This window comes from Sarcophilus harrisii, chromosome 3 (assembly GCF_902635505.1).
Source record: "Sarcophilus harrisii chromosome 3, mSarHar1.11, whole genome shotgun sequence".
In the NCBI taxonomy this organism is placed as follows: domain Eukaryota; kingdom Metazoa; phylum Chordata; class Mammalia; order Dasyuromorphia; family Dasyuridae; genus Sarcophilus; species Sarcophilus harrisii.
In genome coordinates this window covers 83,902,089-83,924,302 of record NC_045428.1, presented here as the reverse complement: position 1 = coordinate 83,924,302, position 22,214 = coordinate 83,902,089, and the positions used below count along the sequence as shown (strand labels likewise).

Sequence of the window (22,214 nt, the reverse complement as noted above, 5' to 3'; positions counted from 1 at the left end):
GCTTATGCATAACAATGCCTTTAAGAGGGAGAAATGGTTGTGGGAAAAAAAAAGCTTTGTATAAATTAACTTTGGGTTTGATATCCAAGATGAATAGAGAACTAAACATACTTTCTACATATGTCCCATATATGTCCATATGCACATATATAATACATATATAAAGCAAAAACCATTTTCAATAGAAGTGGTCAAAGCATATGAAAAAAATACTTAAAAGAATTGCAAACAATTTACTATCATACAAAAGAATGCCCCAAATTGCTAATCAAAATGACCCTGAGGTTTTACTTCATACTCTGAAAATTCACAATGATAAAAGGTGGGAATAATTAATGTTGAAAAGACAAGTACATTAATGCACTGTTGGAGGGCCTGTGAATTGGTACAATCAATCAGGAAAGCAATGTGGATTTAAGAAAGTAATATGATCAAAATGTATATTCTGTGACTTGGAGATTCTAGTGCTGGATATATATCCAGAGTGGTCAATGATCAAAAAACCTAGAGACAGACACCAAAATATCTATAGCAGCCCTTTTTGTGGAAGCAACAAACTAGAAACCAAGATGTCCATCAGTTGGGAATCGCTAAATATTGATTAAACACAGTCAGAAACCCCTCATCTAATAGGCAATATTAGTAGCTAGCTTTTCATTAGCATCGTAAGAGTTTGCCAGTCTTTCTCAAATATCTCATTTGATCCTCACAATGACCTTGTGATGTATGGTGGTTTTTATAAGACTCGTTTTATGAATTAGAATACTGAAGCTGAGAAGTTAAGTAGTTTAACCAGGTTTGGGTTTTTGGTGCTGTTTTTCAGTCATTTCCAGTCAGAGTCAGCTCTGACCCCATTTGGGGTTTTCTTGCCAAAGATAATAGAGTGGTCAGCCATTTCCTTCTCCAACTCATTTTACAGATGAGGAAACTGAGGCAAACGGGGTGAAATGACTTGCTTAGGGTCACATAGCAATAAAATGAGGCCAGATTTGTACTCCTGACCCTAGGTCTTGCATTCCATCCACTGGGCCACCTAACTGCTCATAAAAATGCTTGGTGCAGTAATCTAATAAGCGCTATGTAGTCAATCATTTTTCAGTCTGTTAGACTGTGATCTCATTTGGAGTTTTCCTGACAAAGATGTTGAAGTGATTTGCTATTTCTATCTCTAAATTATTGTACAGATGAGGAAACTGAGGCAGTGCATAAAGCAGGATTTGAACTCAGGTTTTCCTGACTACAGGCCTAGCACTCTTAGCTGCCCTCTAATATCATATGCCCTGATTCAAATTGTGATTAACTTTGAATCCTGTCCAAACAGAGCAGTGTGTTCTTTTTTTATGCATTTGAGCAGATGGACCTTGTCCTAACTTTTAAAACAAATTAATCCCTCAAAAGCTCCAATCCCCCCTTCCTCCCCCCACCCCCATACAAGAGGCTGCCATTCATAGGTCTTAAATGCCCCTCCGATCCTACAGCTACAGCGGCCTAAGGCCTTTGGCAAGTGGAGGGTGGGAAGGGCTTCTGAATGTGCCATCGCTCAATCACTCAGTTCGTATCCTCCCAAAGCTGGCGAGCACTGCGCTGAGCTTCCCGGCACGCAGGTGGTTTTCCACCGGGGACATGGGTGAGGAACCCTTCACGAAGTTCTCCAGGTCAACTTTGGTCTTACAGCTCAGCCCTCTCATTTTCTTCAGGAGACTCTTTATCACTTGGAATGCCTTCTCCACTTTGTAGGTGCCCAGGATTGGCTGTTTCTGCAGTTTCTTCTCCGAGTATGAGTCTTTCGCCTGCAAGGAGTAGAGTTCCAGAAAGTTAATCAGGCTCAACTCTGCCATAGACCCTCAGGGTTTCCTTTTCTAACTAGTCCCAGCCTTCTCTGATGTGTGGGGCAGGCCGGGAGGTCGAGGGCGAGTCAGTAATGTTTTACTAAAGAAATTTCACCTCCTTCCCATTTAACTTAGACCGTGTCAAAATAACTGTTGGAATAATTGCTACCTTCTAGGAAAGAGCAGTGGTTTATACAAAGGCCCTGGGTTCAAATTGCAGGGCTTTTAGGAATCTGTTTCCTCATCTGTAAAATGAGGGGATTGGATTAGATAGCTTTTAAGAACCTTCAGCTCTGTGTCTAAGATGATGATAATAATAGCTCACACATCTATGTTATACTTTAAGGTTGCATAGTACTTTACATAAATGATCTCATCTAATAACGATAAGTCAACACTTAAACATTATGTGCCAGATACTAATAATTTGCAATTATTAGCCCATTTGACCCTCACAACAATCCTGGGAGGAAATACTATTGCCAACCCCAATTTACAGTTGAGAAACCTGAGGCTTGGGAAAATGATGTGTCACATGGTTAATAAGAGTCTTAAACCCTAGCCTTTTTACTATGATTCCAGTCATGTCTTTTGATATTGCCTTTATCCCTCTTCCACTCTATCCTGGAAAGTTTTCCCTTCTGGAAAGTTTTCCCAGTCCACTCTTTTCTCTACCAGAGGATACATAATGGTTAACTTCTGGTTATTTAGGGGCTAATTATCATGACTTGTTTCCTCTGGTTGTTGTCACTTGGATATTCTCTTCCTTCCCACCATTATTAGCCACTGAGTGAACAGAAGAAATAAAGGAATGAAATATAAATATCAGTTAACTTTCTCCAATACTTTAGCCAGCCTGATAAAGTGTGCATGTGTGTAAGGGGGGTTAGAATGAGGAGTTGGAGGAGGGTAATCTGTGGATTTAAATAAATTTTTTTTGGTCATGTGTTGTCAGGAACCAGAACAGGGATGGGTGAGTGGATGGCTCAATGTGCTGTTCAAAGCGTGCAAAAGTCTCCTTGGACATGAGTAATGAGCTCAAGGAGTGATGCAGGTAGATGAAAGAAAAATGCTTACCTTGATCTTGGTACCCAGATTTAAGGAGAGACTTTGCTTGTGGTAACTGAAAGTGATAAACACCTTATCCTGGCTTTTAATGTCTACAGAAACACACGGATTGAGCTTGAAGGAAATCGACTGGTTAGGGGGTGCATGGAAATGATGATTTGGGTCCCACCAGTTCCAAACCTTCTGTTTTCCATTTTTATCAAAGTAGAAGCCCATATCCAAATCCAAACACACCCTAGACCAAAAAGACCACAGTCAGTCAGGTTCCTTTAAAGACAACATTACTTTTATTTCTTTACTCCTTTTCCCACTCCTGCCCCTCACCACTTGAACACAAATCAGGTAGCTGGGGGCCCATTTTTCTCATTTTACATGTTATTGTGTTACTGCGACTGTGTTGGCAATAGAACCAAACGGAGACATTCCAGTTTTAAAATTGAGGAGAGGGCAGCTAAGTGGTGCAGTGGATAGAGCACCAGTCCTGAAGTTAGCAGGACCTGAGTTCAAATGTGACCTCAGACACTTATAGCTATATATGACCTTGGGCAAGTCACTTAATCCCAACTGTCTCAGCAAAAAAAAAAAAATTCAGGAGAGTTTGGGGAGTGGAAGGCCCTCTTCCCAGCTTAGGTGGACCCATTGAACCTTTCTTCTAAGAAGGCATATGCTTTAAGTTGTGTTTAGATGTATAATGGAGGGATAGAATGCCTTAGGAAGATGTGATTTTGAATCAGAGATAGGTGCTATATATTTTTTAATAGATATTTGTGGACATCTTTTGTTGTTCTGTTCCCTAGATTTTCTTCTTCACTTATCTCCATGCTGGGAGCCATTTCTTATAAAGGATTAAAAAAAAGAAGGAAAAGGAAATAAAAGGAAAAAACCCCACAAAAGTGATCAATATACTGAAAAAATTGACCTTATTTACCATATACCATGCTGTGCACCCCGATGTCTGCAAAAGCAAGGGAATGTTTTTTCATATCTCTTATCTGGGATCAAACTTCTGAAGAATTTTACTACATTCAGTTTCAGTTGGTTCGTGTTCAGTCAGTTAACTGACTAGAATTTATTAAATGTCTACTATGCTAAGTGCTAGATATATAAAGAATACCCAAACAACTAGTACCTACTTCTCAAGGAGCTAACAATTTAATGGGGGTAAGAATGTGTTGATAAATGTTTAATAACTTGTCGTTGTTCACTCGTGTCCAACTCTTTGTGATTCCATTTAGGGTTTTCTTGGCAAATATAGAAGAGAAGTTTGCCATTTCCTTCTCCAGCTCATTTTACAGATGAAGAAATTGAGACTAGTAGGGTAAAGTGACTTATCCAAGTCTTTGAGACTGAATTTAAACTCAGATTTTCCTGATTCCAGCCCTGGTGCCCTATCCACTACATTACTTATCTACCCAAGAATTAACTCTCCAGAAAAATAAAAAGTCTACACTGTTAAGTTTACTCTTCATCATTAACAAGTCTTTCTATCAGCTTATGCTGACAACATTAAAAATTGGCTCTTCTGAACCTGTCTGAGCTGATATAATATGCAAATAACTGCATTCAAATGACATAAACTAGGAGTAGTTTCAGAAGGATTCAGCTAGGTGGGGAACATTTAACCAGGAGACAGAAAGACCCGAGTTTAAATCTAGTCTCAGATATATACTAGCTATGTGACCACCCTGGGTGCTTCATTTTCTGAATCTGTAAAATGAACTGGAAAAGAAAATGGCAAATCATTTCAGTATCTGCCAGAAAGCTCCCAAATGAGGTCACAAAGAGCCAGATATGATTGAAATGATTGAACAACCAACAACATCCTGGTCTGCCTAGTCAATGACATTTAAAAGCCTATTTAAGCCTACCTTAATTATGTCAGATATTTACTGGGGGGGGGAATTTAGGGTGTGGGGATTCATTCATTGCTATAGATAGGTAACTCTTTCTTTTTTTGCTGAGGCAATTGGGGTTAAGTGACTTGCCCAGAGTCACTCAGCCAGGAAGTGTTAAGAGTTTGAGATCAGATCATTTAGTTCTTAAACTCTTAGCAATAGTGAGCCCCTCAAAAAAAAAATCTTCCTCAAACCAAAAAACAAAATCTCTCTGCCTTCCCCCAAAGAAGTTCTTTAAAAATTGAAAAATAATGTCCATTCTTTGAAACACACAACTCAAAATCCTTTTCAGAGGCTCAAAATCTCTTGGATGAATTGCATTAATGCCCCAGCCTGATAAAGGGAGGATGAAATCAGAGCATCAGGAACAAATCCTGTAAATATTGGTGAGGTGAATATGAAGATCATCGGTAAGTGGTATTGATTCCCCAAGTTGGAGATAATGTGTTCTATAAGCTTATTCTCAAGAGGAAATAGTTCACTTTCCTCAAAGATTTGCTCTTTATTTATCAAGTTGTTCTTTAGTCATTTTTGAGTTGTGTCTGACTCTTTGTGACTCCATTTGAGGGTTTCTTGGCAAACATTGTGATTAGCCATTTCTTTCTTCAGCCCATTTTACAGATAAGGAAATTGAGGCAAATGGAGTTAAATGACTTGTCCAGGGTGACCCAGCTAATAAGTATGTGAGGTCACATTTGAATTCAGGCCTTCCTGATTCCAGGCCTGGCACTCTATCCATTGGACCACCTAGTTGCCCCTTGACAGGATCCTCACCTATAAAATGAGGGGCGTTAGACTCCCTTAGAGAAAAGTTCCCTTTTTAGCTCTGTCGCTATGATCCGAAGAGGAAGGATACATCGGCAAGGTTGTTTCAGTGCTCCTATCAGGTTGGGGTTTTTTTGGAGGGTTGTTTTTTGTATCCGTGCCATCTTCCCTTCTATGACAACAGGGCCCTCCAGCCCTCCTAATCCTGTGGGTCTGGATGGGGAGTCCTCTCTCCCCTGCTTGTGTTAGCCCGGAGGCAGAGCCTTTGCCAGGTATTGCCCCTCTGAATCATTTCTCCCAAAGTTTGACCCCCAAGATTTCTCTGGAATTTCTGTGGGATTCATGATTTCTATTTGACCATAAAGGAAGAAAAGGCATATATATATATATATATATATATATATATATATATTCAGAGAGGTTGTGATTAAGCTAAGAATAAATCTCTCTGAATCCCAGACCAAGGCAACACACGTTTTTGTCACAGTGCCCCAGGAAAACTGCTCACCCTAGCCAAACTTACCAGATGTTATTATCTTTGTTATAGAAGGTAGCGTGTCCCAGGTTGTTGACGATGCCCTGTAACCGTAATTGTTGTTCATCTTTGAAAATCAGGTAGATGAAAGAGTCAGTGTCTTCTGAATCACAGATCACTATTGCTATGTTCCCTGAGGGGTAACTGGGAAACTGTTAAGGCACAATCAGTCAAGTGGGGATCTACTTAAAAAATAAACCGACCCAGAGCACACCCAGGAGGAGGCAAAGGCTCAGAGAAAAACCCAGATATGGCAAAGCAAGCCTGGTGCCCAGTCCTGGTGTGAACTCTACTTGCCAATGTATCCAAGTTAAGTATTCTTATTCCTAAGCAGATACTAAATCTGACCTGTCCCATCTGGAAAGAAGATGGAGAACTGCTTAGAGAGACAATCGGTACCTGGAGGACCCTTGTAAAATGTTGGGACACCAAACCCTCGGTGAACCTGGGGAAAAAGGAAAAACAGTTACACAAGGAAGATACTGCTGGCCTCAAGTCTGACCCCAAGTTGCTTAAGCTGTGATCCAGTTTTCACTCTCTAAACAGGCCTTAGTTAAACTATTAACCACCCACTTACACAACTGGCTCTGCCACTGATGGCAGAGTGACCTGTGTACTGGACTACAGGAATTAGGAAGAGCTGGGTTCAGGTCCTACCACAGGTAGACGCCTCCTGTCTCTCCCACCTTCACCTGGAGGAAACTGGAGGGCTGTGGATGAAGCAGTGGGCTTGGAATCAGAACGGTTTATCTTCATGAGTTTAAATCTAACTGTGATCCTAGGAAAGTAACTTAACCTCTGTCCATCTATGTTTACTTTGTAAAATGATAGGGTTGTTTTTGCCTGTCTCTGGGGACTCTCTGAACTCTAAATCTGTATTTCTAATTGGGCCTCAGTTTCCTACGGAACAGGAAGGGCCTGGACTTGAGGCCAGAAAAATTGTTAATTCAACTTTCTTTATACACGGAGGCTATGTGCTTATGGAGCTAAGATTCCAGACATGAAGGATGCGACTGCTTTGTGTGAAATATTCTGCCTTTTTTTTTTATTGGTGGGAAGAAGGGAGAGTGTGAAAGAGAGAAATGCTAGGACTTTATGAATGCCAGCCCTTTAAATTCTGGGCTAGATTTTCTCCAAAACCTTCCTACTTAGCAGATCTAGCCCTTCCTAAATGCACTATCATTTCCCCCTAATGAAGCCCTTATCTCCTTTCTTCTAGCCTCATAGCTGGTCTCTCAGCCTCTGGTCTTATCCACCCTCCATACGGACACGAAATTCTATTCCCTCAGCACGTTTGACCATGTCACTCACAGCTCATTTTACAGATGAGGAACTGAGGCAAACATGGTTAAATGACTTATCTAGAGTCACACAGCTAGATTTGAACTCATGAAGATGAATCTGATTCCAAGCCCAGTGCTTTATCCACCTACCTGCCCTCCAGCTTAATTTGGAGGAAAATAAATGATTATAGGAGAGATGGGAGAGAGGATGAATTTATTTCTAAGTGTCATTAAGGAAAATAGATCATTCCAGATGGCCCTTCTCTACACTGCTCTGGGGAAGGAGAGTCTATGGCCCCCATTCCTTGTAGCTGACAAGTTTCTGTGTGTTCTTAGGTTAGGGTGATTGATTTTGTTCATAACAACAGCACATGTTTATTATGTAGTGCTTTCTGGCTCAGCAAGAGATCAAAATAATTATCTGTGTGTGAAGAAAACAAATGTCACAGCCTTTGATAAGGTGTTCCCCTACTATTATTTTTGGGAGAAAAAGTGAAATCAGGGATTTGAAGAGAGGAGCTTTTTTAATTTTGAATATTAGGAATATATTGCCATTTTCAAAGGTTCCCTTTGTAACACATGGGGTGTGGAGCACGCTCACTTATAGTGCCTCACACCTCTCATCCCGGACACAGACCTTCCACTCTACTTGGCTAGTTCCTTCACCCATTCTGACAGTTTGTGATCTCCAGGGACAGACTACTCAAATTCTCTCAGGATCTTGGGAGCAACTATTGAGAGGAAATGCTCTCCCTCTACTCATCACTCTAGCCCTTGAGCCCCTACCAATGCATTTTTATTTACTCAGTCAGCCAATAACAATAATCACACTTTTAGATCTTAAAATTAAACACTTATTAAATAAGGCAAACCATCAATAATAAGACAATAAGCATCTCATGAAGATCTTATAGAGAAGAGAAATAATTATAACTATTGGTACTTTCTGTTTCTTTTATCTGGTTTTTAATCTTGGAGTCATTCTCATCTCATTCTTCCTTATCATTTATATCTAATCAGATGCCAAAACTTGTCGAGTTTCCTTTGTCACACCTTTCATATCCACCCTCTTCTCTCTGTTCATAAACTGTTTCTCTGGTTTAAGCCCTTATCAAATCTCACCTAGTTATTACTACCATAGCCCTTTTTAAATGGCATTTCTGCTTCAAGTCTCTCCCCATTCTAATCCATCTTCCACACAGTAAAGTGATTATTTTTAACACCTGCTCAGCAAATTCACTATTCTACTCTCTATAGTGACTCTTCCAAACCTTTTCCATCCCTCATTAAACCTCTCTTGGCTGCCCTCCTCCCAACCTCTCAGCCTAATGCCTTATTCTACTGTACTCATATTGTACTGAAAAATTGGGGGCTTTTGCTGTAAGCTCTTCTCTCCTCCTTATTGCATGTTTTTCAGATGCCTTCTTTAACTATCTCCTCCACTCCTGTCTCACATGAAAAGGTGATTCTCTTTACTAATGCAAACTCCTCTGCCTGCACAAGAGATGCTGATTCCATCCTGTCTCCTCCAACAAACTTTCCCTTTTGTCATCCCCCCTCTCTCACTTACCTTCATTTCCCTCCTTCTCTCTTCTATCCTCAAAAATCCCTCACTCAATTCTTCCCATCTGTACTAATTACCATCCACTCTCTCTCCTTCCTTTGTGGCTAAACACCTTGAGGAGGCCGTCTATAATAAATACCTCTTCTTCTCTTTTCATTCTTATAATCCCCTACAATCCCCAACTTCATCGCTTCTCCCACCCTTCTCTCTTTAAGTTTATCCACACATCACCCAATTGCCAAATCCAGTGGCCTTTTCTCAATATTCATCCTTTTTCATCTCTCTTAGCATTGTTGATCATTCCCTTCTTGATTTTCTCATTTCTCTAGATTTTGGGGGACACCATTCCCCTTTTGGTCTCTGTCCCTGCTATCCTCTTCCAGATCCATGAGCATCCCATGGGGGTATGTCCTGTAATCTTTCCCATTTTTTCCTTAATTTACACTACCTCCCTTGGTGGTCTCATAAGCTTTCATGGATTATTTAATGATATCTATGCTCACATTTATCTATCCTGCTCTAACGTCTCTTTTGACCTCCGATCTTATTTCTTTAGCTGCCTTTGAGACATCCAGAACTGGATGTACATTAAGATGTACATCTTAAACTCAACATGGCCCAAACTGAACTCATTATCTTTCTCCCTAAGCCCTTTCCCTGTTCCAAACTTCCCTAATGCTGTCAAGGGCTCCCCTATTCTCCCAGTCCCTCAGGTTCACAACTTAGGTTCCATTTTTGCTTCTCACTTTCTTACATCTTCCATATCCAATCCATTGCCGAGACTTGTTGGTGTCACCCACCCAACATTTCTCAAATATCCCCCCTTCTCTCCTCTGACACTGTCCCAGCTCTGATACATGTCCTCCTTAGCTCACACCTGGACTATTCCCATAACCTGCCTGTCTCAAGTCTCTCCCACAGCAACCCACCCTCTATTCATCCCTGGAAGTAATTTTCCTAAAGTGCAAATCCAGCCATGTTACATACACCTATACACAATACCTCTCCCCTCCTCTGACACTAAATAAAGTCTCCAGGATCAAATGCAAACTACTCTGTACTTCGTAACCTAACACTTTGCTCCACTGTCTTTCCAATTTTCCTACAACTTATACTCAAATCATATACACTTTGTTCTAGTGACCCTGGCTTCCTTGCTATTCCATGAATGAAACCTCCATCTTTTTATTCTGATCATTTTCTCTGATTGTCCCCCATGCCTTCAATGCTCTCTCTCCTTATCTCTACTTCTTGGCTTATATGGTTTCCTTAAATCCCCATAAAAACTCCATCTTTTATAAGAAGCCTTTTCCAATTTCTCTGTTAATTATTCCCTATTTATACTGTATATAGTTTGTTTGTATTTATTTTGTCTGCTTGTTGTCTCCCATATTAGATTCCACTTTATCAGATTTACCACTTCAAAGAGCTATTAATATTTTTGTACATTCTTCGAATTTGCTTTGCTTAAGACTAATCTTCCCTTAATCTGCCTTGTTTCAAATTCTCCTTACATTTTTCTTATCTTTCTGCACTATTTTTCCTGTTAAGTAAAATATATTTTTATGTCCAGTTCTGTGTGTATTCTTTTTTCCCCTCTTGATCAATTCAGATGAGAATGAGGTTGAAATATCAGCCTATCCTCATCTAAATCCCATCCTTGTTTGTATATGTGTGTTATAATAACATTCTAATTATGTGAAATAATCCTAACTTTTCTTTTTCAATTCTTCTCTTCCCAGTTTATTTTTCTTTCTCTAGCTTTCCATTCTTTTCTTTCTTTTTTCTATTTAAAAAAATTATTTTATTTGAAAAAGCAGTGTAAGAAAAAAAGAAAAATAGAAAAGCAAAATAAAAGAGAACATTGTCATGTGCCCAGCAGAACATCAGGGAGGATTCAAAATATATAACAATAAATTACCAGTTCAAGAAAATATGTATATTAGTAAAAGAAATTATATTCATTAATGTCTATTTTTTTACTTCCTTATAAATTGTTCTTTGGTTCTCTGCTGCTGTCGTTATTGACTTTATTTTTTCCCCCTTTCATCTCCATCCCTCCAAGCAAGTTACAGTTAAGATATATTTATGTATACGTATGAAGATATATACATTCATATATATGTCTGTGTATGTCTCACATACACACACATGTCTTTTCTATTCCTGCTGCCTGTTTAATTAAATTCTGCTCCATAACTTGCCTTGCTATTACTTAACCTATCCCCATCCAAGGATCCCTCCCTTGTCTTCTTCCCATACTCTATGCTTCCTGGTCTGATCATCCCTCCCTTCTTATAGATTTTGGAGGGTTCTATATCCTTCATGATATATATGTAGTGTTGCCTATCGAATCCATTCCCTATATGAGTAGGTTTTCAGAACTACAAGCCCTCCTCCCCTCTCTAACACCTTTGTGTCTATTCTTCCTCTGTACCTCATAATTACTATTTTTGCCTTAACTCTGCCAATTTCTCTTTTGAGGTACTTTATTGTTGATATGAATCTTAAACATAGAATATATATATATGCATATATAAAAAACGTAAATAATTTGTCCATGTTAAGTTCCTTAAAATTGATCTTTCATATTGGCTCTTACCTGTTAAATATTTTGTTGTGGATTTGGTTAATAGAAAGCCCTGAAAAATCTCCAAGTTTGTTGAAGATCCATTTTTTTTCATTCAAAATTATAGATAATTTTGCTGGATATGATTTTTTTTTAGCCACAGGCCTTTTGATTATTGGTAGATATGATTCTAGGACCTGTGGTCTTTTATTGTAGCTGCTAAGTTTTGCACAATTCTAATTGTAGCTCCAGCATTTTTGAATTGGTTTTTTTTTCGGTGTTTCTTGCAAAATTTTCTCTTTGATCTGGGGGTTTCAAAATTTGGCAATAATATTCCTGTTTTCCACAAAGGATCTCTTTGAGCTGGTGATCGGTAGATTTTTTTTCTATTTCTACTTTCCCCTCATGTTCTATCACTCCAGGACAATTTTCTTGGATTATTTCCTGCATTATTGTGTCAAGGTTCTCTTTTTGGTCACAACTTTCTGGCAGTCTAATTATTCTTATATTTTCTCTTCTTGAGAAAATTCTTGATCTTCTCTTCTTGATCTGTTCTCCAGATCTGTCATTTTTCTCATAAAATGTTTCATATTCTGTTGTATTTTCTCATTCTCTATAATGTTTTGTTATTTTTCAGTCTCTTATACCTTCACTGGCTTCCCCTTGCCCAAATCTAATTTTCAAAGAATTATTTTCATCTTTGAGACTTCTGTACCTCCTTTTCAGTTGGTTAACTTTTTTTTTCTATAATCTTATTTTTCTTGAATGGTTTTTATTTTTATTTTTTTCCTCAATGTCTTTCATTTGATTTTTAAATTATTTTTTGAGTTCTATAAATTCTCTCTGGGCAGGGAGCCATTTAACATTACTCTTTGGGGTAGAAGCTTTTTTTTTTTTTAAAAATTTAAGTATCTTCCTCTGAAGATGGACCCAAGTCTGTCCTGTTCTCATTATATGTTTCAGTGGTGGGGTTCTTTCTTCTTTGTGGGCTCATTTTTTTAATAAGAGCACCTTTAATTGTGGGATGGGGGGATGGTTCCTCTGGCTTCCCTTCAGTTCTCTCCTCTGACCAGGAACCCCAAACCCCGCTCCTGCAAATGCCGGCAGCCAGCGGCATCCCTGCCCCATTGCCTGTGCACTCATGGGCGTGCTGGTTCCTTCTCGCTGTATCTCTGCACAACACAGCTAGGCCTGGCATTCCCAATCAGCCGAAGCTGGCTCAGTTTTCCAGGACTTAAATCCCAACTAGGCAAACAGTGAGGGAAGTGATCTGCATGTAGTCTATAAATACTGTATGTGGATGGCATTTTCCATCCTTGGGTCACTGTATTGCTGAGAAAAGCTAAATCAATCATAGTTGATCATTTCACAATTTTGTTGGTGCTGTATACAATGTTTTCCAGAGAGATTAATTTAAGAATCATTGGACTACCTAAAAAGCATGATCAAAAAAAGAACCTGGACAGTATCTTTCAAGAAATTATCAAGGAAAATTGCCCTGGTATCCTAAAACCCGAAGGCAAAATAAACATGAAAGAATCCATTGATTACCTCCTGAAAGAGATCCTAAAATGAAAACTCCAAGGAATATTGCAGCCAAATTCCAGAATTATCAGATCAAGGAGAAAACATTGCAGGCAGCTAGAAGGAAACAATTTAAATATCAAGGAACCACAACCAGAATTATCCCAGGACTTAGCAGCTTCTATATTTTTTTTCCCCTTTTTTCCTCATGTGCTTTTTTAATTCCAAGAAAAAAATCTTCAGGTGATAAATATATGCATAAATAAAATACATCAATTATGTGTGCATATTTATGTATACAATTTTCATTTCATATATTATTCTTAGTTATAGGTTCCCAATTGAAAGTTTTCCTAAGCTACCCCCTTTTCTTTTCTTTCTTTTTTTTATTATAGTTTTTTATTGATAGAACATATGCATGGGTAATTTTTCAACATTAACCCTTGCAATCACTTCTGTTCCACCTTTTCCCCTCCTTCCCTCCACCTTCTCCTAGTTGGCAGGCATTCTCATACATGTTAAATATATTAAAGTATATCTTAAATATAATATATGTGTACATATTTATACAGTTCTCTTGTTGCACAAGAAAATTCAGATTTAGAAAGGTAAAAATAACCTGGGAAGAAAAACAAAAATGCAGACTATCCGCACTCATTTCCCAGTGTTCTTTCACTGGGTGTAGCTGGTTCTGTTCATCACTGATCAGTTGGAACTGAATTGCATCCTCTCATTGCTGAAGATAGCCACTTCCATCTGAATTTATCCTCATACAGTATCGTTGTTGAAATGTATAATGATCTCCTGGTTCTGCTCATTTCACTCAGCATCAGTTCATGTAAGTCTTGCTGATCCTCTCTGTGTTTATCCTGCTGGTCATTTCTTACAGAAAAATAATATTCCATAACATTCATATACCATAATTTACTCAGCCATTTTCCAATTGATGGGCATCCATTCAATTTCTAGTTTCTTGCCTCTACAAAAAGGGCTGCCACAAACATTTTTAGTAGCTTCTATATTAAAGGACTGAAGAATATGATATTCCAGAAGGCAAAGTGGTTTGAATTACAATCAAGAATAAAATACCCAACAAAAATTGAGCATAATCTTTCAGGGGAAAAGATGGATCTTCAATGAAATAGGGGACTGTCAATCATTTTTGATAAAAACACCAGAACTAAACAGAAAACTTGATCTTCAAATATGAGACTTAGGAAAAGCATAAAAAGGTAAACAAAAAAGATAGAAAAAATGTTATCCAGTGGTTCTCAAAGTATGGTCTAGAGAATCCTGGGGATCTCTGAAACCCTTTTAGAGGGTCTACAAATTCAAAAATAGTTTTTATTTCCAATATGGTAAATGTCTACAAATATAACCCAGATAAATGAAAACGTTTTGGAGAGATCCTCAATAATTTTTAATAGGATAAAGATACTGGAAACAAAAGTTTGAGAATGACTGGATTAAGCAGTTTACATCCCTATATGGGAAGACTCATGAGAACTGTATCTTTATTAGGAAAGTTAGAAGGGGTACACATAGATAGAAGATGTGGGTTTGTTTACTTTGATGTGACGATATAAAAAAGAAATTAAGGGATAGGAATAGGATTGTACTGGGAGAAGAAAGGGGAGGTAAAATGCGGTAAATTACAGAGGTAACAAAAACCTAGGGAAAGAAGGGAGGGAGATGAACATTGTTTAAACTTCAATCTAGGGAAAGAAGGGAGGAAGATGAGAAATGTTTGAACCTCAGTCTCACTGAATTTGACTCAAAAAAGGAATAACATACTCAATTGTTTATAAAAATTTTTACTCTATAGGGAAGTTGGAGGGAAAAAAAGGGAGAAGGAAAGGCTGATACACTAGGGAAGAAGTAGCAGGGGAAAAGGGAAAGAAAAGAGGGTAGATTGAGGAAGGTGGGGGTCAGAAACAAAACATTGGTGAGGAGGGACAAGATGAAAGGAGAAAGAAAATTTTAAATGGGAAAATAGGAAAATATAAATTAATCAAATGGAAAGTGAATGAATGGGATGAACTTTCATAAAATGGAAGTGGATAACAGTGTATTAAAAGGCCGGAATTCTACAATATGTTATTTACAAAAAACAGATACACACAGAATAAAGGCAATGGCTAGAGCAGACTATATTATGCTTCAGATGATGTTAAGAAAAAAGGCAGGAGTAGTAATCCTAATCTTAGACAAAGGAAAAGCAAAAATAAATCTAATTAAAAGAGATAAGAAAACTACATCTTGCTAAAGGGTGCCATAGACAATGAAGTAATATCAATATTAAACATATATGTACCAAGTGGTATATAATAGCCAGATTCTTAGAGGAGAAGTTAAGGGAGTTACAGAAGGAAGAAATAGAAAAACTTTACAGTGTGGGATATGAACCTCTTTCTCAGACCTAGATAAATTTACTCACAAAATAAATAAGAAAAAAGTTAAGGAGGTGAATAGAGTTTTGGAAAAGTTAGATATAATAGACCTCTAGAGAAAACTGAATGGGAATACAAAGGCATTTACTTTTTCTCAGTGGTACCTGACACCACTAAGACATAAAAACCTCAAATTAAATGCAGACTGGTAGAAATATCAAATGAATCTTTTTCAGATCATAGTGTAATGAAAATTATGTGTAATAATGAACCATGGAAAAATGGACCAAAAATTAATTGGAAACTATATATTCTAATTTTAAAGACTAAGTATGTCCAACAACAAATAGAAATAATCAATAATTTCATCCAGTAGGTTAACAATAATAAGACAACATACAAAATTTATGGGATGCAGTCAAAGCAGGTCTTAGGGGATATTTTACATCTCTAAATGCTTACATAAATAAAACAGAGAAAGGGGAGATCAATGAATTGAGCAGACAACTAAGAAAGTTAGAAAAAGAACAAATTAAGCCCCCCAATTAAATACCAAATTAGAAATTCTGAAAATCAGTGGAGAGATTAACAAAACTGAAAGTAGGAAAAATATTGAACAAATAAATAAAGCTATGACTTGTTTATAAACCTTTGGTTAATTTGAGAAGTATAAAAAAGAAAACCAAATTACCAGTATCAAAAATGAAAAGGGTGAATTCATCACCAATGAAGAGGAAATTAAAGCAATAATATGATGCTATTTTGTCTAATTGTAAGCCAAAAATTCTGAAAATCTAATTGAGGTGGATGAATAATTACAAAAATATAATTTATCCAGGTTAACAGAAGATGAAATTTAAAAATACACCCATTTTAGAAGAAAAAAATTAAACAAGCTGTCAATGAACTCCTTAAGAAAAAATATCCAAGGCCAGATTGATTTACAAGTGAATTCTACTAACCAATTAAAGAACAATTAATTCCAGTACTATATAAACTATTTGGAAACATAGGCAAAGAAGGAGATGTGGTAAATTCCTTTGTAACACAAATATGGTGCTGATACCTACACCAGGAAGAACCAAAATAGAGAAAGAAAATTATAGACAATTCTCTAATGAATATTGATGCAAAAATTTAAATAAAATATTAGCAAAGAGATTACAGAAATATGTCAGCAGGATAATTCACTACAACTAAGTGGGATTTATACTAGGAATGCAAGGCCAATTCAATATCAGGAAACTTATTAGCATGATTGGCCATATCAATAATAAAACCAACAGAAATAATATGATTATTTCAGTAGATGCAGAAAAGCTTTTGATAAAATACAGGACCCATTCCTATTCAAAACACTAGAGAGTATAGGAATAAATGGAGTTTTCCTTAAAATGATAAGCAGTGTCTATCTAAAGACATCAGCAAACATTATATATAATTGGAATAATGCTAGAAACATTCTCCACAAAATCAACAGTGAAACAAGAAGAATGCCTGTTATTACACTATTATTAAATGTTGTATGAGAAATGTAATAAGAGAAAAAAAAAAGAAATGGAAGGAATTGTACCAGGCAATTTGGAAACAGAACTATCACTCTTTACAGATGATATGATAGTATACTTGGAGAAAGAATCCTAGAGTTTCAACTAAAAAAACACTTGAAGAAGTCCCCCAGGCCATCCTTGCTGAGAATGCCCCTCTTCATCATGTCCCCTTTATAATCCAAGCTGGACAGGGGAGTGCCTGACAAAACTGCCAGTTCCCACCTGTCCCTGTAAGGATGCCCAAGTATGGGTTTGGCTTTGTCCCAGTAAAGGTCTAGGACCTTCTCTTGCCCTGGGATATGATCTCTCCCTGGGCATTGATTTAAATAATATGGAGTTTACTCCTCCCCAGTGTCTATAGTGTCTCTGAATCTCTCCATCAAGATTTGTTTCCTAGATCTGTTTAGAGAAGTTCTTTGGAAGGGGGAAAACACTGATTCCTCCCTCTCTGGCATCTTGGCTCATCCCTTTCTCTTGACTGGATAATTTTTTAGAGACTTTCTATTTGGCTACTCCTGTCTCTTTACTGTGAGGTGACAGCTCCCAAAAGCAGACCCTTCATCTGAAAATGCTCTTCATCAAACCCCAGTGGCTCTGTGCCTTTGACTGGACAGCATTTCTCAACCCTCATCAGACCACCACTGACAACTGGACTTCGAGGCTCTCTTTCTGACTGTTTATATGTCCACACCTCCCATTCTCTACCAATAAACCATTTTCACCTCTCTTCCTCTCCCCACCAATTCAGCACTAAACTTGCGCTGTTTTTTTTTTTTTTTTTTAAACCACTCCTGATAAATGTGGACAGAGTTCTGCCTTTACCTGTACAAAGGTATGGTTAAGAATTCTGATCTTGGTGCCTACCTTAGTAACATCTTTTACCCATTCTTCATCCAGTTCCACCAAGGTACTGACAGACGAAAGAGATTCCTCTGGAGTGTAGGTTATATGATACTCTTTTGTAGTTTTCACATCTTTTTTAATATTTGCGCTGCCCCCTGTAATGATGGAAGAAGAACAAGATTTAGTGAAACTTTTATGGATTTAGAAAAAGAAATAGGATCCCTCACAGCTAGTATCTCATAGACTCAGCTATGATTTTAGAGATCACCTAGTTCCAGGCCCTCATTTTGTAGTTAAGGAAACTGAGGTGCAGGTTAAGTGACTTGCTTAGTGTTACATAGTTAACAACTGTGTAAAGAAAAATTTAACTCAGATTCCCTGACTCCCTAGAACTTTTCCATGTACTGTTTCTTCTGAAGTACCTGAAATCTTGATTAATGGTAATTTGAGGCTTAAGAAGAATTTGAATGCTTTATTTATTTTCTGACTAAGTTTGAGTTTATTTGCTGCAGTTACTTGGTACTAATTTTCTTTTTTTTTTTATTAAAACTTTTTATTTTCAAAACATATGCATAGATAATTTTTCAACATTGACCTTTGCAAAACCTTGTGTTTCAAATTTTCCTCCCCTTCCCCCTACCTGTCCCCTAGATGGAAAGTAATCTAATATATGTTAAACATGTTAAATTGGCATTAATTTTCAAGGCAAAAATAAATCAGAATAATCACTATTTTGTTGAGTTTTCTTTTTTACACTACTTCCAACATCTCCATTCTTTCTTAATGTTCGTTCAATTTCTTCTTATTTTGCCCTCTTGCCTTCTGCTTACAGACATACTCATGTCTCCCCTAAATCTCTCGCTTCATCCATCTCCACTAGATGTAGACCTACATTCTTATTTTCATTGCTAAATTCCTTGAGAAAGCAATCTACAATTGGTGTGAACACTCCTAAAAGGTGTAAAATCTCTCTTCTAAATCTTCTGCATCTGACTTCATTAATGATGTTGATAATGATCTAGATAAGCCATTAATAGTTAATTAACTAATAGCGAGTTGCCTATTATCTCTTCTTGGAAAACCTAATGATTTCTCCTACCTTAGTCCTCATCCTTCTTGATCTCTCTGCAGCCCAAGACCGTTAATTACCTCTCTTTTCCTTGCTACTTCCTTCTCCCAAAGCTTTCCTTCTTAGTTAGGTTCCCTTCATTCTACCCACATAACTGCTACTGTAGGGGATATTTTGGACTCTGATTTTAGGCCCTAACCAAGCCTTTAAAAATTACTAACATAAGCATTTTCTAAAGTCACAGATAAAAACATATTCAGACTTGCTAAAGCCACAGAAGGAAAGCTTCCTGAATAACTGTTCCTTGAATCCAGGCAACCATATTGATGTTGACTATTTCAGTAGGTCCTATGGTTAGGTTATTATCTAAAAATATAGTTTCTTCTATAGCAATTTTAGTATTCCTAACTATGGCTTAGGGTCAGACTTATGGTATATAAGCAATCTTTCCCCTGACCCTGGTTGCCAGTTAGTTGCCCATGCTACTTGAAGGTCGATCTGCTTTTGTGAAATAAAGCTTTGACTTAAAGAGAATTCTATTGTGTGAGTGTTCTCTGAATCCTAACTCCTGGACTATTGTGATAGCCCACTGGTTGACTTCCCTGACTAAAGTTTCTCTTCGATGGAGTGCTGTCTCTCCTACCTCTGCTTCCTGGCTTCCTTCAAGACTTGGCTGAAATCTTACCTTCTGCATGAGGGTTTTTTGGCAGCTTCCCTTTCCTCTCACTCCTCTGAATGCCTTCTCTCTGAAATTACTTTCTGTTTACTCTGTACATACCTTGTATGTACCTAATTCTTTGAAAGTTGTTTCATTAGAATGGGAGTTTGTTGAGGATGAGGACCAAATTTTCATCCTTTTTTTATATCTCCAGAGCTTAATAAATAAATTCTTGTTGACTGTCACTTCCTAAGGACCAGTCCTTAACAAATAAAAGTATCCTTAAACAAAACAAATCAACACAGGCTATGTCCATAAATCAGAACAATAATTATAATATATACAATGCTATATTATATTATACATTATATATGTGATCATGTATAATATATTTGTATATATAATATCTAGTGATCTTGTTATCAGTAATCACTCATCTCTTCCTTCTATCTTCTCAACTGAGAATGTTGCTATGAGGGTACCACTATCCTTCCGGTCATCTGAGTTGGCAACTTAAATGTCAGCCTTGAATCTTTGCTTTTTCCTCCTTCCCATATATAATCTGTGGTCAAGGGCTGTCAATTTTACCTATAATGTCTTTCATATTTGTCTCTGACACTTGTTGCCACCTTGGTATATGCGTTTTTATCACTCTTAGACTATTGCAAAATCCATGGATTGATGTATCTTTTTCAAGTCTTTTCCTATTCCAGTCAACTCTCCACTGAATGAACAAAGTGGTCCTAAATATCAAGTCTGACCACTTCATTCCTACACTCACCCCCATCATTCAGTAAAATTCCGTGACTCTTATCACCTCCAGGATCAAATATAAACATCTTTCATTGACTTTCAAAGCCTTTCATAACCTTGCCCTTCTTACTTTTCATATCTTCTTATGTATTATACTCTCCTACAAACTCTTTGCTTCTTGTTTCTGGCACAAAATATTCCATTTCTCAGTTTTGGACATTTTCACTGACTATCCCTCAGGCCTGGAATACTGTCTTCCTCATTTCTGATTCTTGGCTTTCTTCCCTTGGTAAAATCCCACCTTCTAAAAGGAATCATTTCCTATTGGCCATCATTTTTATCATTTAAGAATATCCGTTCTTCCTTCCAAGATGGATTACCTGAATTATATTCTATATATATAGTATGTTTGTATACACATTGTTTCCCTCATTAAACTGTGAGATCCTAGAAACTGTATTTGCCTTTCTTTGTATCCTTAGTGCTTAATACAATGCCTGATGCATGATAGGTACTTTGTAAATATTTATTAGCTTAGTGGCTATTTTTTTATTTTTAAGAAATAAAAATATTATAAATAGAGAAAAATTATAAAAAGATTACTTCAACTTCTCATAAATAATCTAATACTTGTATAGATGTTTTCCAGTGGAGAATGCTGGCTAGAAACCAGATCACAGTGTCAGATCATGTGGGAATGGATTGAAACATGTGAAGACACCAATTTTACTGCCCTGATTCCTCTTCTTTTAAAGTAATAAAGCAATTTTAAAGTAATTTAAAAGTAACAGGTTAGACTTTTTTCTCATAACTTTAAAACAGACTTCAGATAAAACTTTTACTGTTATTCTCTTTTAAGTCTCTTTTAAAGACTTTATGGAAGCCAATAGATAAGAACCCAATAGAAAATATGGCAAGGTGAGGGGATGACATTATTTATTCTCTGTGAATGAATAAATGAAATAATGATATTTGGAGGCTACAAATAAAGAGTCCCTAACTTCAAGAAGCTTAGAATCTCATAACACTCTTTTTCTTTGAATTTCCAGGGCTCAGCACTATACCTGGCACATTATTTGGTGCTTAATTGGTGCTTGTTAACTGACATATTTATGAAGTTGATTTTTTTCATCCACTTAGGATTTCATATTGTTCTTTATGAAATTTTGTTGGTTCTAGCTCTTAAAAACAGTGGGACACGTCTTGCCTAATCCCAGCTCTAGATCACCAAGACCTTTTACCTCCTAAATGTCTACTTATTTATTACTAGATGGTGCTAGAGGAAGTCATGCATCTGAGCTGACTAGATTCACTACTAATTTACATTCTCCAATATCAGCCAGGCACTTACTGTATGTAGCAAGGCAATCTTTTTACTTCTCTAATTGATTTACACGTACTCCCTAAAGCAGCTGTTTCAAAATTACTCTCTTTAGATTTCTCACACCATTTTCTTCCCCAACCCTTACAAGAGTATTTTTCATTTCTATTTTATTGGGAAAAGAGAGGCCATTCTTAGGACCTTATCTTTTGCCTATCTCAAATTCCCTTATATCATTTACAATTCTTTCCCTCCTTTACTCCAATCTCTGATAAAATCATGGACCTTTTCTTCACCCCCTTCTACATTAGTCTTAATCAAATCCCTAATCTATCTCTTCCTACAATTTGCTTCCAAAATCATACTTTTGTCTAATTCTTTAAAAACCTCACTCAGTTTTACCTTATTCAAATGACTATCAGATTCTGGACTCTATTCTGAACTCCAGGACCCACAGCATCATCCACCTGTTGTCTATTTTGGATTGGATTCCCTTATGGTATTGACCCATTTCTTTCCTCACTTTCACAATTGAACTTGAAAAAACTCTCTATTCTCATTGCCTCCATTTCTTCTCTCACTTCCTCAGATCCTTGTA

At 37.1% G+C, this 22,214-nt stretch overlaps 1 protein-coding gene across 7 annotated transcripts in view; it reads right to left on the bottom strand.

Annotated features, from left to right (window-relative positions):
• Positions 1–1,193: 1,193 nt before the first annotated feature.
• ERICH6B (glutamate rich 6B) overlaps positions 1,194–22,214 on the bottom strand; it is a 100,345-nt gene continuing 79,324 nt past the window's right edge. For 5 of the 7 annotated variants that reach the window (XM_031958379.1, XM_031958383.1, XM_031958381.1 and 2 more), the window contains 5 exons: positions 17,837–17,970; positions 6,431–6,537; positions 6,081–6,236; positions 2,907–3,132; positions 1,194–1,790 (listed from right to left, as the gene is read on the bottom strand). In XM_031958379.1, the coding sequence (XP_031814239.1) occupies positions 1,545–1,790; positions 2,907–3,132; positions 6,081–6,236; positions 6,431–6,537; positions 17,837–17,970 (869 nt within the window). In that variant the 3' untranslated portion in view covers positions 1,194–1,544. The remainder of the gene's footprint in view (positions 1,791–2,906; positions 3,133–6,080; positions 6,237–6,430; positions 6,538–17,836; positions 17,971–22,214) is intronic. The other 2 variants (XM_031958384.1, XM_031958385.1) reach the window with 2 other exon arrangements.